General features: G+C 40.5%; 1 protein-coding gene across 30 annotated transcripts in view; it reads right to left on the bottom strand.

Annotated features, from left to right (window-relative positions):
- The window catches only part of LOC131437234 (ryanodine receptor), a 75,557-nt gene that overhangs the window by 16,966 nt on the left and 40,175 nt on the right, over positions 1-18,416 (bottom strand). For 13 of the 30 annotated variants that reach the window (XM_058606425.1, XM_058606422.1, XM_058606423.1 and 10 more), the window contains 14 exons: positions 16,773-16,850; positions 9,479-9,667; positions 9,207-9,406; positions 8,617-9,141; positions 6,486-8,556; positions 6,350-6,430; positions 5,407-5,506; positions 2,829-2,938; positions 2,662-2,759; positions 2,365-2,589; positions 1,543-2,304; positions 753-1,484; positions 552-689; positions 52-261 (listed from right to left, as the gene is read on the bottom strand). In XM_058606425.1, the coding sequence (XP_058462408.1) occupies positions 52-261; positions 552-689; positions 753-1,484; positions 1,543-2,304; positions 2,365-2,589; positions 2,662-2,759; positions 2,829-2,938; positions 5,407-5,506; positions 6,350-6,430; positions 6,486-8,556; positions 8,617-9,141; positions 9,207-9,406; positions 9,479-9,667; positions 16,773-16,850 (5,519 nt within the window). Of the gene's footprint in view, positions 1-51; positions 262-551; positions 690-752; positions 1,485-1,542; positions 2,305-2,364; positions 2,590-2,661; positions 2,760-2,828; positions 2,939-5,406; positions 5,507-6,012; positions 6,113-6,349; positions 6,431-6,485; positions 8,557-8,616; positions 9,142-9,206; positions 9,407-9,478; positions 9,668-16,772; positions 16,851-18,416 lie in introns of all 30 variants that reach the window. The other 17 variants (XM_058606436.1, XM_058606438.1, XM_058606439.1 and 14 more) reach the window with 3 other exon arrangements.

The raw sequence follows: 18,416 nt of genomic DNA, 5'->3' as shown, positions 1-18,416 counted from the left end.
TAGATTCGTTTGTACTGTTGAACTCAGTTCTGAATCGTAGTTGTAACTTACAAGAACAAATTCTCGTTTGAACCTCCAATAGGATCGCGATTATGCACTTGATTAATCTCTACGGCCTCCTGTAATGTGGCCATAACAAACTGTCGTACCACTTCAAGTGGGAATCTTGGCGAATAAAGCGTATCAATGGCTGGTATTGGTTCACTGGAAGAATCTGGTGCTACTATTGCCTGCGTATTTGATTGTGGGGGTATGGGTGATCTGGAGGGGAGAGAATGCCATGCAAGAATGTAGATGGGGTGGGGTGAAAGTAAGAAGGTCAAATTGAACATAAGTAGTGCTTTTTTCGATCAACTCCAATGAAAGAAAAAAAAAGCAATTTTTTGTGTCTTTTTATGGTTTGTCAGTGGCTGCCTCCGGGTTAAATTCGCTGTGCACTTTACGATGAGTAGCTGTGACTAAACGAAACAACTACTCACTCAGGTTACAAGATAGATTAGATCAGGCGGGTTAGGATAGATCACGTTTAATTGCGGGGTTAGAGTACTTACGCAATTTCGGTCATGTTCATTTCGGGTCTTACGGAAAGAGTTTGAAGTGACCTCAATGAGTGACACATTTCAGGATCTGTGTATAAATCCTTCAGTTCTGGACCCAAAGGGATAATGTATTCGTTCTTACAAACTTCCCTGTGGATACAAGAAAAAACATCAATTACCGTTGGACACTGTCATGCCAAACTTGCACTTTACATTGTGGTAGCATGGGATTCAAGATGGAGAGAGATCAACAAGTCGTAGAACCCTAAACGTAGTGGTCCACTCATGTATTCGGACTGGATAGCGTATAGTAACTGCTTTTGATCCACATGTAAGCAGAGGGCATGGGCTGCTCGGTAGTTGGATTGATAGCAGAGTGCCGAATAGAGTGTGAGTGTATGAGCGTGGAACGACAGTAGACGATCCATCTCGATCAGCTCCAGAATGTCTATGCAACGATCTTCTTCGGGAATATGCAAAGCAAGCATGGATACTGGATCTTCACAAAGCATAGACCAGCCCCGAATGTCGGACAGCTTTAGTGCGTGCACTTGTAATGCAGTGTTTGGAACACGAGCCCACTGGTGAGGTTTTAAACATTGGATCTTTAATCTAGGTGGGAACTGTGGATTGATATGTTTGTCACTGGTTGGTAGTACAGCAGCGGACAGAGGCAAAGTAGTTGGAGTACGACCCAACTCGATTTGTAAGATTTCCTTGCTGGTAGCTTCAACGAAGATAGCCGGAAACAGCTTGGTCTCTGGTTCCATCAGAAAAACATGCGACGTTTCCTTGCCCTCACATGTGAATCGTATCGTTCCAGTGGCTGTGTCGACGAAGCAACCCACAAACATTCCCTGTGAAGCACCTTTTCCTGAGGCATCTTGGGTGACTTCGTTGAACAGTTCATCGGCACGGACCATGTAACATGACTGGCGGTTGACACTGAAGAAAAATTCATTATCATACAAAGATTTTTTTTAGTTTATATCGCATTTCTTACATTTCTATTGGTTTTTCCTGTTCATCTTCAACGTAGATCGCTGCATGGCATACTTTGTCCTGACTGAAATCTTTGCTATGGACATGGTATTGGGTAGTCACCCATCCGACATAAACATGTGTCGGATCTTGTCCAGGATAGATACGGACTCCGTAGAAGTACTCATTTATCAGCTTGAGGCAATCGGCATCATAGATTTCGTTACCGTATGATTCTACTTGTGGGCTTCCTAAAGATTTGCGGTCAGCATTCATATTCGATGCCTGTCCACGAACATCGTGTGTTGACGCTCTTGTAGTGGGGCTACGAGCTACGGTTCGTTGTTGCATCGCTCCTCGACGAGGCTCCGGTTCAGGAGTACGGCGGTCCTTCAGCTTATCCTTGCTTTGATCCCGTTTCTTACCAAACAAACGGAAAGGACTTCGCCCTCGTTTTTTCCTATCATCGCCATCTAGTTCATTGTCTGAGTAGGCATTTTCGCCATCAGACATGTGCATTTCACCATTGATCTCAATTCCCGGTGGGCTAAGTGTGTCTGGGCGTCTCGTTGCTCGTGATGGACGCTGTGGTCCGCTCCGTATGGCATCATCGTTTTCTACTGCATCATCCGAATAGTTCCGCTGTAGCCCCTTGAGATCATTCATTGTGAAGCCACTCTTCATAATATGATCAAAGTGTGCTGAAGTCTGATGATCAGCCTCTGCAAGAAGCCGATGTTGACGAACACGGATTTCTTCCCATCGGCGCATTTTTTCTGATTCACTGAAATTTTACGATATTAGTTACCATGAAACGTTGTCTCCAGAAATGAATTTAACTTACTTGATGAATGTAGTATCACATGTAACGGGCAATGATAATCGCAAGAACTCCCAATTCGCCTTTTCCATCGTTTCGAAGGTGTTATGAGAAATTTTCAAGCATGGCGGTGTGTCTGCACCCCCAGGAATACGAGTAACGTCGATTTTGCAATCTGGAGTGTCCTCGTTGTTTTCAAAGATGGGTTGATCTTTGGTGTACCAGTGCGTGACTGCGCGTTTCATATTACTAGCGTGAAACAATTAAGAGCATTGGAGAACTAATTCCGAGTTTGAAGGAATTATGTTTTCGAATACTTACACACAAAAGGGCTCGTAGCCTTCCTGTAGACCACATGTGGTAAACCATTTGAGAGAATCCACGTCTTGGCCATATACCAAACGGGCTTTCTGGCCAATCTGCAAGTGTCAGTAGTCACAGTGAGTAACACAAATACGCAAAGCACACAAATATTTGATCTGACTTACTCCGATTGTGCAGGCCGGAACGAATCCAACACCTTCAGGGGCGTTAACATCCGCAAAAGTGGTTTCGCCACCGAGTGCATCCATAAGCAATTCGCCATTCAGTGAAAAACCTATTGTGATTGGTTTGGGATTATATATTTAGCTATTAGTAGGGTATTCATAAACTGTTGTTTAACAACCAATACAAGCCTTACTAGTCAAACAGGCTTGTTTTGTCGCTATTATGTGCAACGTAATGTCATGCTGAAGCATTATATGATTGGCTTATGTAGCGCAACAATAGCGTGTACAGAAATACGAATTCAAAGCGATGTTATTACAATTCCAAACTAATTTCAGTTATATTTTTAATCAACATTTTGTTATAGTTTATGTATTCTAGACACGTAATCCGTGGAAACTGTTATAGTTGATATGTTATGAAACATAATAAAACAAGTCTTACTTAAGCTGACGGAATTGGTAGGAGGATCTATTGTACTGCTCATGCACATTGGCATCATTATTAAAAGTTTATACTTTTATTAAGTTCTTACTAATTACAAAATGTGGAGTCCGAATATCTTGAATGATGTGAATAAATTTATATAATAGTAGTTGTCGTATTTTCGAGCCCCAACATGGAAGGATTCTTAGTGTTAGTAGGATCGTAGTATTAGCCATGCGGAGATTCTGTGCACTTAGAATCGGCTACGAAGCTTTTTGAAACAGAAAGGCTAAATACCACAAAAGGAATGTAATGTCAAGACTTTGTTTTTTCTAGAGACCTTTCTACGTTGGTAAGGTAGAATATTTATTGTTCAATTTGAGGAGTTACCTGCATAGTCGTGAGTAAATTGATATTTCTAAATCGTGCATTAGAGTACCTTATTAAAACAATTCTTGATGGTGACTATAATGTTGTTCATTTACAGAACCTTCATTAGAGCATCGAATTATTTTAGAAATTCAAAAATAGGATATCGAGGATTTTGATTGCTACCTCCGATATTTTCAAATATTCAAATTTCAATCTAAATCGGTTTCGCTATAGTGTAAAAATCAGATTGAGTTGAGTTGACCCCTTTTTCATTCAGATGCAGAATTCGGAGACCAGTACAGTCGAATTCGGGAAGTAAAGTCAGCAATTAACATGACCTACAAATTAGAACATTTTTGAAACCAATTTAGATTTTTTTACGGTTTTTGTGTAGTCACTTCTTAAAGCGATATAGAATTTCATAAAAGAAGTATAAAATAGTAATCATTCTGTAATCTGGATGGGAGACGGGTATAGTGTAATGCGTAAGTCGATGTCTTCCATGCAGCCTCCCTAGGTTCAATTCCCAACCCTGTATAAAGTCATAAAGTTTGTTCTGACCTGGAGAGGCAAATGACCTCTAGGTTAAAACCTCTATAATCGAAAAAAACTCGCTTCCGTTGTGTCAAATAGAGCACTAGGTGGTTTGAAATATAGGTCACAAGATAGTAGAATAGGGTTTTTCGAACAAGGGAACAATTAGTGAAAAGCGGGCATATTATAAAATACATACAAGTCGAAATAGAAAACTTAGACATTAATCATTTCACATTACGTTTGTTTATATGGAACATTTTCGAAATCTTCGATTGGCCACTTATGATGAAAAATGAGTTCTGGTTATGCTGGGAAGTAAATACGTTCCATCCTTCTTAATGCAAAAGCAGGTTGAATCGAACTGCTGGTGCAACTTAGCAGTTCAACTCCAAACGCAAAGCAGCCCATTCAAATATCAAGATTTTTACAGCTCTATTATGAACATTTTTACAGAAACCTCTGAACGACAGAGTAATTCTCCTGTTCATTTTATTCTGCTACAAAAAATTTGAAAGATGAAAAATGGAAAACAATAAAACATTCCTTTAGTTGACAAGCAGACTTGTAAAGCTTAATATTTGTTTAGTCAGTTTTCACGGATTAGATATCTGAAACTCAAAGCGAATTGAAATGAACATTTGACAGATGGTTTTTGTCAATGAGGAAATACAGAATGTAGACGATTTATCTTAAAATGTGAATATGAAATAATCAAATTTCCATGCTAATAAAAATTCGGAACATTTGGCTATATTCTCTTCTACTTTTCTCAAAAGTCGAATAATTAGAGGAGTTTATGTTGTAGGTGTAGTAGTTCATGGTGTAGAAAAGGTTTAAGAACAAAATAAAAATGAAATAGTAAAACCAATTGCAAATTAGAGATAAAAGAAAAACCCAAACAGGATGATTTTGCATAACTTAAAGCGTTGGATACTTGAAACAATTTTGGGAATCCAGAACAAAAAAAAACGATTCTATTGTCCTTTACATGGTGTTGATGCAGTCTTATCTATTACTTCTCTTACTATGTATGGGTTACTCTGTTTTAGTGAGATTTGTCCAAATTATGTATAGAAAGCATCAAGTAAGTTTTGTGGTTATGTTAAGCCAATCGGATTTAAAATATGCGGCCGTTGCTTGCTTTGCCTTAAAAGTGTTAAGTGTTTGCGTTTCATAAATTAATACATATTGTGGCAAAGATTACTGTGTTTCTGTTTTTGATCTAAAATTTAGGGTTCTTACTGATCGTATGATCCACTAAGTCAAGAAATACACCGACAATATCGCCTGGTACCCACTGTTTGCCGAATGATTCCATTGCACCTCCGGACACTTTTTCTTCCTATAAGATTTTGAGGGGTTTTCAGAACAATTTGAATATGGATTAACCAATCATTGTGTTAGATCAGTGACGTGGGTGTATGTGTTTGATAGTCGGTTTATTAGTGTGTAGTGGTGGTTTAATTAGTTTCGCATGAGTTCGCAATTGTAGAAGGTGTGGTCGAAACGCGATGGTTTATAGAATGAAAGAAAGAGAAAAAGAGAAGAGAGAAAAGATAACAGTGTTAAACTGACCAAGTCTTAGACTTGATTCCATAAAATCAACATCTAGTCGGAAAGGGCGATGGATAGTTGACGATTTCTACTTTGGCAAGCAGAAGTAGAGCCATCAAAAATCGTTTAGCTCGGTGTTCATTCCTATTGGTCGAAACATATGATACGATGGACGACCACAAGTGGCTTAGTAAGGAGTAGTTTATTAACACGATAACGACGAAAAAAAACGTAATAACAAAAAACAAAACATAGTAAACATGAAGCAGTCGTTTTTTGACAAGATTTGCTTACTTATTGTCCGCTCGTGGACGTTAATGAAGCAACCGACTACATCTCCGACCTGGTAATGTCTACCGAAATCATCAACCGTAAGCATGTGTAGCTTACGGGCCTACGCGCGCGTGTTGTATCATAAGAAGTGCCCATAAGCATTGAAAGGGAACAACATCAGTTTGGGTGCGGATAAAAAGTTTTGTACACTTTCATTCCTTGTATATACTGATTTAAAGGTTTTCAATGTGATCGGATTTTTATTAGAATGTGTATTGTACCGTAGTTTTTTACCAGACGTGTGCTCGGGGGTTGAAGGGTTTTACGAATTAGATATAATCTATATTGTTATACTTACATTATAGCCGTCAAACGCCCATGAACAATCGTCACTTCCTAGCATAGTACCGGGAAGACAATCCGCACGAGCCCAACCAACCTACAATAATCATAGTCATTTACCTGTTTTCATATTACCTATCATGCGGTCTTACTCTCATTGGACCAGCAGTCAACACCTCGAACTCAAAATACCACTTGCCGCCTGTGACAGCATAGGTCTTCTCTGCACGATAGGTTCTAAAGGCTGCAAATTTCTGACGCAGTGCTTCGGCAGCCAAGGCTTCGTTAGCCTCTCCAGTTGGCGGATCCAAGTTGTATCCATATATCAGCAGAGTGCGAACAGTCTCCGAAGCTGTATCTCGATTTGCCTTTTTGATAGCCTCATCTACCTTACTATATGGCACCAAATGAGGACTGCGACGGTTCTCACCATCCTCATTCAAACCGTACGTCCATCCCTGTAGTATGCGTTCCTTAGCCCATAGGTTGTGCGTGTTTTCAGCGAGAAGATCTACTAGCTCCTCCATTTTTACATTCAAAACGGCAGCACTTAGATCTAGTGGTGCTGGTTTATATCCGTTTCCTTGCATATACGGATCGTTTGGCAATCGAATTGGACGAATACGCGCCGGTGGTTTGTCCATAGATATGTAATACCCCAAAGCCAGAATAGTTTTCAGCGTTTGAACAGCAAGTTGACTGTCGTATCGCTTTTCCGGAGCCGGTAGTTTCTCAAACGACGTCAGACATGGGTGAACTCGATACATATCATCACGATGCTCACCCCAGGTCCAACCGGCTTCAATCTTGTTGAGTGCCCACATCTCATGAATATTCTCGGCAAGTTTATCTTTGATAGTTTCGACGGATGCTGGTAGAGTCACAGTACTAGTGTCCACTGGCTTGGGAACAAAAGCGGTGTCGTCTTCCACCATCCATGGACCAGCTAGCACGTTCTTATTTAAATTACCAAAATAGAAACAGGGATCCAAACTAAGATTTTGGTGTGGCATAAGGCACTGAACTAGCGGAGAAAATCCCATCGGCGGTGCGTATTTCAGTCGACCATGATCACCACCGAATAGAAAACGGCAACTTAACTTAGAAGAACAGCTCATTACCGGGAAGAACATTCCGTTCAGATTGAAATCCGTAAAGCATCCGTGCACCGGTTCTCCGTTGAACGTGAAACGAATAATTGGAACACTTAGATCAAGTGTACAACCAATGACGTCTCCCTTTTTGATAAATGGCTCTACAACAGTTCCGTGTACCACACGAGTTCTGCGTCCTGCAGACCAGAAGAACACTCCATCGAAACCATACGAAAAGAGATCATCGCCAACACCATTTCCTCCCCATTTTTCACCACCACCCGGGTATGGCACATAACCACCCATATTAGCCCATCCGATTCTCAAATGCGGTGTCATGTGCGTGGTTTGTTCAATGTGGTCCATTGTAACTTCAAAGTACCATTTCTGGTAGACGGCTGACCCTTCAACGCGACCCACAAAGATATTCGGACGAATGCTGGCTACATGATCGACTAGGCTGGTCTGCAAAAGTAAATTCTTTCCCGGTAATAAAAAGTCACAAATATTATTCTGTGATGAACGCACAGCAACTCCATTACCGACACACAATGAGCAAAGAACATCTAAAACCTTTGGATCTCGACCGTGCTTCTCTAGCAGCGATATGATTACTTTAATATGTTCATCTCTCATCATGTTCAATGCTTCTGGCGAATCAATCAGAACGCAGTGCAACACATCCAGCATTCCGGAACCTTCACTGGAGGCTTGTGAACCTAATCGAGAGAACAGCCAATTAAGTCGATTTGTGTTGGCAAACTGCGCGCAGTTAGTGTGATTTCCTTTGATAATGGCTGCTAGCAATTGGTAGAGATATCCGGATATCATATCCCAACTTTGACCAGATTCGTCACTTGCTAGGAAAGAGGCCAGGAAGCCTTGCGAGGAAATTATGTTGATTTTATCGATGGCTTCCAGAATCAAGTTCAGTACACCTTCCTCTTGGAACAGATCTTGTCGGTTGCGCAAAGCTCTTAGTTTGTTTTGACGCTCTTCATGCTCCATATCATCTTCTGGTTGGGCAAAGTAGTTGATCAAATCTTCCAAACACATGACCATTTCACCAAGATTGACTGATGCTAGAAATATCGAATGCCGACGGTTCTCTTGGAGAGTTTCTAATCCACTGGAAAAAATATTGTTATTAAATTAGAACTTCATGTTTTAGAAAATTTTAAAAACATACCGAATAAAAATAGTGAACAGGTAACTACATTTGCGAATAACTCGAGCAGTTCTAGATTCTTCTTCTTGAGAACGAGAGAAGTCCAATCCATCGTCCATCTTTCCTTCCTCGTGTAAGATGGCTTGTTTCTCTTCAACTTTTCCGACGCCTTTCTTTTTCGTTTCATAGCTTTTGTAGCTGACCCATAAACTAGTCTCATAGTGTTGCATTATTACCGTGGAATCACCATACTTGATAATTGGAGCACCGATTATCTCCAGATCCTTGTCCTCGAGTACCACCTTTTGATCGTCTTTTTCAGAGCGGAGAACGAATGCAGTTTGTGACGTTGTAGCTTGATCACGTTGAACCAGAATCAATTCGTTGTTATCGTTGACTCCTAGGTACCGGCCTGTGGTCAAATGTCGAATTCTCATCGGATGGGACCAGTTTATGAAGCCACCAGCCCATTTCGTCCGAGCCAATTCAAGTCGCCACAAAGATCGGGCCTGTGACATAACTGAACCCCCTTCATAGGTAACAATACTAAGTTTCAAAAGATATGATTAGCAGTTCAGACTTTAGTTCGACTAACTATGCAAAGAACTTACTTTTGACCGGGATCTTCTCCCCATGTACTCGGTATCGTTAGACATTCATCGCCGCCGTGGAAGAAACGGAGCACATCTCCACCGAACACGAACCCTACATACTTCATGCGGGAGATTCCGGTACCGTACGGCTGAACACTCCAATGTGTGACGTGAAAGCTAGCGTTGACGATCGATTGGTCATTCTCCTTGGTCGTATGCTATCGGGTCCAGAAGAGTATAATTGACATGCTGATATATCACTTGTAGGTCAGCTATAGTTATCTACTCACCAGATAACGCTCAGTTGCAACCGAAACCAGAATCAGATCATCACCCACGCGAACCTTCTCACCCTCCGACCGCTGTTTGCTTGCCGGATGTACTGTCCACCAACACGCTTCGCCTTGGCTGTGCTCTTGTAGACCTACATCGAATGACAGTTTGTCGTTGGAAGAAGACGTCGACAGGCAGGCTAGATACTGTGAAAGATAGGAACATTATTGCATTTCATGAGAGTTAAACTTGTTGTACCGTAAACTAATCCACAATTTCGTAACGTAATAGATGAATTTATAAATATTTGTCTCCAACAATGAAGTTTATATTATTTCTAAGTTAAAATCAAAGAAGCGTGCTCTGAGTAGTACTCGGGGAGTGTCTAATATACGGTGGCTTCTAGGCCTAGTCAAGTATCACAAATTTTACTTCGTTTGTTAATATTGAATCCAAACCGTTTGTTCATTCGCCTTTGGGTTCAGAAAAAAAATCCTGATCCTATGTGCAGAGAATCCAGTTAGGCTAGTGTAAAAGGCGATAGTCTTTTCCATATCGGCAAGCCGGTTCTCCAATAGCTAATCTTTTGGAAAGCCTCCAATTCATCGTCTTCAACAATATTCGGTCTTGAGATGCGCTGTTTGGCTAAGATATCAAAATCACACGTAGCGTATTCTGCCCCATAAGTTCCCCGGAGCCTTAGGCTTTTATCAGAGTGCAAGCATCACGCAAAGTGATACTTCGTGTTTTGACGTTACACTCTGACAGCAACTTTAGTCAACATTCTGTGCTGATAGACATTAAAATTATTGATCGAAGTATGAGCTATTAATGAGACACATCAGATCTGCCATTCCGGACAGAGAGGTACCAGTGGTGTAATCTTTTGTAAAACTTTTGGGATCTTAATTATAGATCTAATGCAAACTTATTCTGTCAGAGTACTGCAGATTACTTATTTCTAGTTAAGTGAGATTTAAAAATTTCGGAACGCATTTATTCTGTATTACATACATTCACGTAAAAAGTCGAAACTTTACATTAATGAAAACACAACCAAGCGGGGTTTACTGACGCCTGATTATAAGCGATTAGACAAGTACTCCAGAAGTGTCGCTAATGCAACGCATTCATGCATCGTTTATTTAATGAATTCTAAGCGGCATACTGTACAAAGCAACTATGACATACGGTCAAAAGCAACTATGGCAGAGTATGCCCGAATATTATATATTAAATCAGCTGGATTTTGTTTCCCCGGAACATGTAACCACCGAACTAGTTCAGTTAGTGTTTGAATTCTTGTAACTCGGTTAGCTACAAAGACTGTCCACGTGGCAAGAGGAGCAAAACAGCCATAGAGTCAGACCAGAAAACAACTCGCCCTTCGAATCTTATCGCTGTTTTAACCTTCTCGAATAATTCCGCTGCAACTAAGCCTCTACAAAGCTCCAACCGTGGCAATGATTGAGTCTTCAAACGTGCGACCTGTGACTTTGAAGCCATCAAGGAAACCATGCTCTGGTCAGACGTATCTATAGTTTTCAAATAAAGGCAGGCTCCGTAGCCCATTTCACTGGCATCACAAAAGACATGAATCTCCTGTTCAATCGTTCTAGGCAATACCACACATCGCGGAATCCTGATGTTATCCAGAGCTGGCAGTTGAGCGTAATACCTCCTCCAGTTGAATTCGATTGCTGAAGGGAGCAATTCGTCTCAATCTAGCCGGGCACCATTCGTTCCGGGTAAAGTCCAAAGAAGTTGCATAAAAAACTTGGCCATTGTTATGGCAGCGCCCACCAATCCAATGGGGTCGAATATTCCAACGATTTCCACGATTGGTATATTGAAGTGCAGCTTCAGTGCATCCGTTCCAGGAAACCAAACAAGTCCGAATGTCCTTACAGCTGGCTCAGGGTGTAACAGTACCGCCGAATCATGTATTGCCATATTTTCCTTTGGTATGCCCTGATGTACGGCCTGGCAATTAGAAGCCCATTTTCTTAGTTGGAATCCTCCTTTGTACGTCATGGAAACTAGTTGCTTATTTAATTTCAATGCAGATTTTATATCGTTAGAGCTCGAAATAAGATCGTCCATATAAACGTCTTCTCGTACAGATTTGGATGCTAAAGGGTACTCCCATGCTTCATCCTGCGCTAGCTGCTGCAATGTGCGCGTGGCTAAATAAGGCGCAGACTTTGTACCGTATGTTACTGTAATCAGTTCGTACGTGGATGGAGTATTCTTCGAATCAAATCGCCAGAGTATGTTTTGCAACCATCGGCAACAACCATAATTTGCCGCGTTCGGCTTCGAAATGTTATTGAACGATGGTCGTCCTGAATAACTGGTCCGGTTATCAAACAATCGTTTAAGGAGACACCAGGATGCGTCAAACACTACTCTGACTTTAGTAGTGGTACTACTCTCTCTCACGACAGGATGATGTGGCAAGTAAAGATGTTTGGGATGGGAATCTGTATTGATATCAACCCTTTTCATATGTCCCAAATATAAATATTCCTTTAAAAACTCATTGTATCTTTCCTTCAATATCGGATTTTTATCCAAGCGCCGTTCCAATCCAAATAGCCTCTTCAATGCAATTTCCTTGGATTCTCCCAGTTTCGTCATCACTTGTTTATTCTTCGGTAAGGACACGACATACCTTCCATCGGCTACTCGTTGGGTTGTTCTTGTAAATTGATCTTCACAGCGTATCTCCTGCGGCGACATATTATTACTACATTGGATTTTTTCACAGGACCAAAATCTGGGAAGAAGCTCCTCCAATAGTGTAGTTGCAGCTATGTTACAAACCCTAGGGGAGTTGTATGATAGTTTAATATATTCTCCGGCCACTACCCAGCCGAAAACGGAATCAACCAGATTTGGTAAGCCATCGCCCAATCCTATGGGCGTTCCAGTATTGAATATTTATAAAAATGAGCCTCCACCTAGTATTAAATAGATTTGATTTGACCGATTGAAATTCTATATCTGCAAGCTTTATGTAGTTAGGGATATTCCAATCGGTAACATCGATATCCGAAATTGGAAGTTCCACCGTAATTTTCGGGAGCACTAGTAATGCCAGCGATCGCGAAAAGTTCCTTGTTCTGGATGAAACAGTCGACTGTACTTCGTATTTGGCAAATATTTCTGATTGACCAATTCCAACTACAGGAACCTGTACCTTGTTTTGTTGTAGCTTGAATCGTTGACAAAGCCGACGAGAAATAAAGTTGCATTGAGATCCCGAATTTAACAATGCCCTTGCAGTAGTCTGGTATCCCGCTTCGTCTTGTACCGTTACCATCACCGTAGCCAGTAATACTTTGGGTGTCGAAACGCAATGAGAAGAATGTTTAGGATTATCAACCGCTGCCGTATTAGCTACTCTTTGCTCCGATGCTCCAACCGAACTAGGTTTTCTTTCGAATCAATCAATATGTTGTTCAGCGTAGATTCAGCATCATGCATTATTCTGCTGCTCTTCTGCGTTTTAAAACATACCATGGTATGATATCGTGCATTGCAGTTCTTGCATGAAACCCTCGAATTGCAGTCCTTAGCCTGATGACCCTGCGAATGCGTCCTTAATAAACCTTTCCGAAGCAGAAGATTGCCCGAATACGGCACATTTGTACAAAGGGTGGCTCTCTGGGCAAGCCGGACATTTAAAACTATTCTGATGAACCGCACTATAACTAGCTTGTTCCTGTTGGAAGGGGCGCTGTCTTTCAATTGGCTGAGGAGGTTCTGACCGTTGTTCTAATCCTCTAGTCGGCAATGCCTCCAACACTCGAACATGACGTGTAAGAAAGTCGATGAGGTCTTTAAGAGATTCCGTTTCTTTCGCTGAAATATGTTCTTCCCAACTTCTGCGAGTATTACTATCTAATTCCGAACTTAGGATGTGTAAAAGAAGATGGTCCTTATAGTCGCAAGGCTGTACCAGTTTATCTAAAGTTTTTAATATCCTTTCGAAGCCTTCCAACAATGAATGCAATTCAGAAGCAGACTCTTTCCTTAATAAAGGTAGATCGAAAATGCCCTGAATTTGCTTTAGTTTTATAATTTTGAGATTTGAATACCGCTTTACAAGTAGTTCCCAGGCTCTTAGATAGTTTGAGGAAGTAATCGGTAGGGCTTCGATTACCGCCAAAGCTTCGACCTTGCAACTGGCTTCATAAATAACGTAACTTTTCAAAATCAGGCAACTCCGTCTACCAGTGAATTAAAGACGTATACAAGTTTCTTAAACTTATCCACTCATCCATGTTTCCACTAAATTTTGGAAGCGTAATTTGTGTAACCCGTACAAGCGGAGCAGAACCATGCGCAAACGAATCGTTTGTTCTCGAGGTTTGATCCAGAATTGGTGCCTCCTGTAGCATTTTATGCTTATCCATTAAGAAAGACTTATCATCGTAGAATCGATTTTCATATACACTCCGTTCCTCCATTATTGCCGAGGGGTCTGTTGAAAATTCATCGTGTGACAGTATTTCATTGATCGTGTCGTTTATTTGCTCCCATAGTGTATCGAGGCATTCCAACCGAACTTGTATTTCACTTGGTGTGACGTCATCGTGGAACCGTTCAACGAAGCCGTGTATATTTTCGAATGATGCTTGCAGTCCTTTCAATCGAGTAGTAATGGTACGCATTGCCGGTCCTCTTTTCGATGACGTTGATTTTGACATTATGTAGCAGTCTCGAACAACCAGAAAGGAAACAAATAGTTGTAGTATATATCTTTTGTCCTAGCTTCGACAAGGACATATACAGGGTGATTTTTTAAGAGCTTGAGAACTTTTTTAAACAATAAAACGCATAAAATTTGCAAAATCTCATCGGTTCTTTATTTTAAACGTTAGATTGGTACATGACATTTACTTTTTGAAGATAATTTCATTTAAATGTTGACCGCGGCTGCGTCTTAGGTGGTCCATTCGGAAAATCCGCTTTTTTATCGACAAATTTTGTTCAGCGATGAGGCTCATTTCTGGTTGAATGGCTACGTAAATAAGAAAAATTGCCGCATTTGGAGTGAAGAGCAACCAGAAGCCGTTCAAGAACTGCCCATGCATCCCGAAAAATGCACTGTTTGGTGTGGTTTGTACGCTGGTGGAATCATTGGACCGTATTTTTTCAAAGATGCTGTTGGACGCAACGTTACAGTGAATGGCGATCGCTATCGTTCGATGCTAACAAACTTTTTGTTGCCAAAAATGGAAGAACTGAACTTGGTTGACATGTGGTTTCAACAAGATGGCGCTACATGCCACACAGCTCGCGATTCTATGGCCATTTTGAGGGAAAACTTCGGAGAACAATTCATCTCAAGAAATGGACCAGTAAGTTGGCCACCAAGATCATGCGATTTGACGCCTTTAGACTATTTTTTGTGGGGCTACGTCAAGTCTAAAGTCTACAGAAATAAGCCAGTAACTATTCCAGCTTTGGAAGACAACATTTCCGAAGAAATTCGGGCTATTCCGGCCGAAATGCTCGAAAAAGTTGCCTAAAATTGGACTTTCCGAATGGACCACCTAAGACGCAGCCGCGGTCAACATTTAAATGAAATTATCTTCAAAAAGTAAATGTCATGTACCAATCTAACGTTTAAAATAAAGAACCGATGAGATTTTGCAAATTTTATGCGTTTTATTGTTTAAAAAAGTTCTCAAGCTCTTAAAAAATCACCCTGTACAATGTAGCCCTTATCATTGAAAAACTGTTATCCCACGAAGTCCTTGACGAAAGCGTAATAGTACTGTCGTAGAATAAAATCGGTACTGAACGTATAATTGTAATTGGCTGATTTTTTTCTGCTCTTATCGCGAACAGTCGAGTTCTCCACTGGTTATGTACTGAGCAACAATAATTTCCGCAGTATCCCAAGCCGACAAAACTTGTAATATTTGATGTATTATGCCAACCGTAATGTTATATATCTTCCGTTTAATAGTCCAACCCAAGCCGACTTTATTGGTTATCTTTTGTTCCCGCCAATACTGTAGCGTTTCAATCGTGTACAGCCGAAATTATGGCGCTTCCTCCATGAATTGAAATACGGTGATAAAGTGATGAAGATGACCAACCTACATCCAAAGCAAGCCAAATGCACTGGTTCTGATTCCTCGGTGTTTTCGACCATCCGGTTCGAAGGACCTTATGTCGCGAGATAACTGATCGTCTCGGACGATGGTGATGTAGGCTTTGGATGGTGAGAATAAATCCACCGATAGTTTAGGAGGGCAAACTACTTTATTCTACGGGTTATAACAAACAACTGAACTTATTTGATCTACAGGCGCAAAATTAATAAAAACAAACACTGGTCATAGTCATAAAGAAGTTCGGAAAACGTTTATCTTCGTCCGTTAACCAACAGAAGCACATATCTGCTAGACTGACTGTTAGAACATAAATATTCGTACAGTTGACTATTCGAGCTATTCGAGAGCAAATTACAATCGGAGCCTGTAGAATTAATTCAAATACGCCATAAAATCATTACTAATGTAATTTCCCACCAATTGACAAGTTAGAGTTTTATGATGTCACCTGTGAAATTCATCAATTTTCTCGATGGGTGATCAAAGCATAAGATAACATTTAATGCAATCGCCTCGAATTTGTTTTCGCAGCATCACAGAAGTATTTCACATTCTCTCCTCGATGAATGACCACAACGGTTAAAACCGGGCGCGGTTATTCGCTGGCTCATTAAAGTGAACGTAAAATGGTTATTGCCAATAGATGGCTTTCGAACATGATGATAGCTTGATGGAAGCCGGGTATGAATAAACGATAAAAATCATAATCAGTTTGATGGCTGAGATGTACCGGATGCTGTTAGAAGGAACGATTTGAAAACGTGATTGATCGAATCTGCTGCTCGCCAATGACGACAGAGTTTACGGACCCCCGTTTGTAACGAGGAATCACGCTGTGGTGACACCATCTCCACGATCATCTCCCCTTTAGGCAATCACTTTCTCGTCGCATCACCGTAGTCTATTATCCACCGACGAAATCAACATCGTCCAAGACGCTGTGAGTGAGTAATAGTAGTATAAAGCTAACCTCCGAGTACCATAAGTAACAAGATCAGAAAACCTCCCCACAACCTCCTCAATGATCCTGGAACTCGAGGACCTAAAAGATGTTTTCTATACCCACCCCGCCGTTGATTCGACTAGTAGCTTGGGGCTTTAATCGATTCCTCCTCCGGGTTTCGAAGAGCACCCTCGACGGCTAACACAAAGAATGCTTGGAGTTGTCAATACTCACCATGTCGCTGTTGTTATGACGTAGCAGAATGGCATTGCCGTACAGTAGCGTACGATGTCCGGATCCAGTTCCTTTGCCCTAGGTTACCGATTGAATGAGAAGACAGAGTAGAATAAAATTGAAATTGAAAATTAGTGTCGAATCATATATTGTTTGTATCTAGTTAGCGGTTAATAACTCCATCATAGAGATTATACATTACAGTTGTTCAGTCTGGTAGACATTCGCACAAATCTGGGTTAAAACATTCCAGCTCAATTTGTTTCTAATCTACTTGTTTTGGACACCCATTCTAATTTGCGGTTTATTTGTTATTTTCATCGAAATTAGTTTTGTTGTTGCATTTCCGTTTAGCGCTTCTTGCGTTTCAAGATGTTATTTTTCGTGCGGAGTACGCGGAATGGTATTTTATTTTCACAACTTTTGGAAGCTTAGAAATTGGCGAAATTGGCGGCGATGGTGGTTGCATGCTAAGTGTCACTTTTTAACAGGAATGACAGCCACGAGGTTTCGGTATGCCATAACAGCTGGGTGGATTTGATTGCTAGTTCAACGACTTTCGGTGGTTGTGTCAGACTAAGCTTGGAGAGAAAATGGAATTACACACATTATCTGCACGACTATCCAAAAGTGTACACATTTCCCAGAAATATAATATCAATTGATAGAATAAAATGTTTTCACACCTTTAAATTCTACTATTGATATATCACGCCACTATACACATTCAGTATGTATCTCACAACACTTTTAAAACATGTATAATAGACGAGTATTTCGAATCATCAGTGTACGAGGTTCCTAAGCAAATAAAAAAAAAATATTCTATCATAAATATTCTACTAAACACTCAGACCCTGTTAATTAGTGATGATATCAATTGATTTCCTTTATGACGATAACGATAAACATATCAAAAATGCTCACGGGAGATCTAAAAGTGTTCGCGTGCTACAATTAAGCCCTCGAGGTTGAGAATAAAACAACGATTTCGACTTTCATGTTCGAGGTTCCTCACAATTAACTTTTTTTCTGTCGTGCAAGATAAAAATTGTGTTACTGCAGTACAACGAGAACATGCAGCACCAGAGGAAAACAGTATTTAATGCAGGGGTATCATTCATGGGTGTGAGGTAATTTCGGATGGAAGAATGTTTCTTCACGGTACTTTTTCTGTGTGAAAATTTGCATCGCAATTGATTGGATGAGTTTATCTGAGCTGGATATTTTACACAAGAGTTGCTTGTTATGGAATCTGGTTATATACTAGAGAAATCTCATCCAATGTCATTGTATCAATTTTGAAATGATTTATAGTACCTCTCGAATTGAAAATTTCAGTTGACACAATGATAATATATTATTTTTATAATAACACAAGGATAGGCATATGACGTAGCTTTTATTTTGTAGTTTGTAGGGACAGACTGATAAATGGAGTGAAAAAAAAATACATTAGATGAATGATCACACGTTTTTCTTTATACACAGCAAATATTATGCGAAAAAATCCTTGTCATATGTTTTCGAGATTCTTTTGAACAATCGAATGGAAGTATGCTGTTTGTCATTTTCTACATACAAGTTCGTGCAGTAGGGGACACGAGCCATATTTGAACAGTACGATTCCCGAGGACAGGACGT

The sequence above is a fragment of the Malaya genurostris genome, chromosome 3 (genome assembly GCF_030247185.1).
Source record: "Malaya genurostris strain Urasoe2022 chromosome 3, Malgen_1.1, whole genome shotgun sequence".
NCBI lineage: Eukaryota > Metazoa > Arthropoda > Insecta > Diptera > Culicidae > Malaya > Malaya genurostris.
This window is presented reverse-complemented; position numbering and strand designations above follow the sequence as displayed.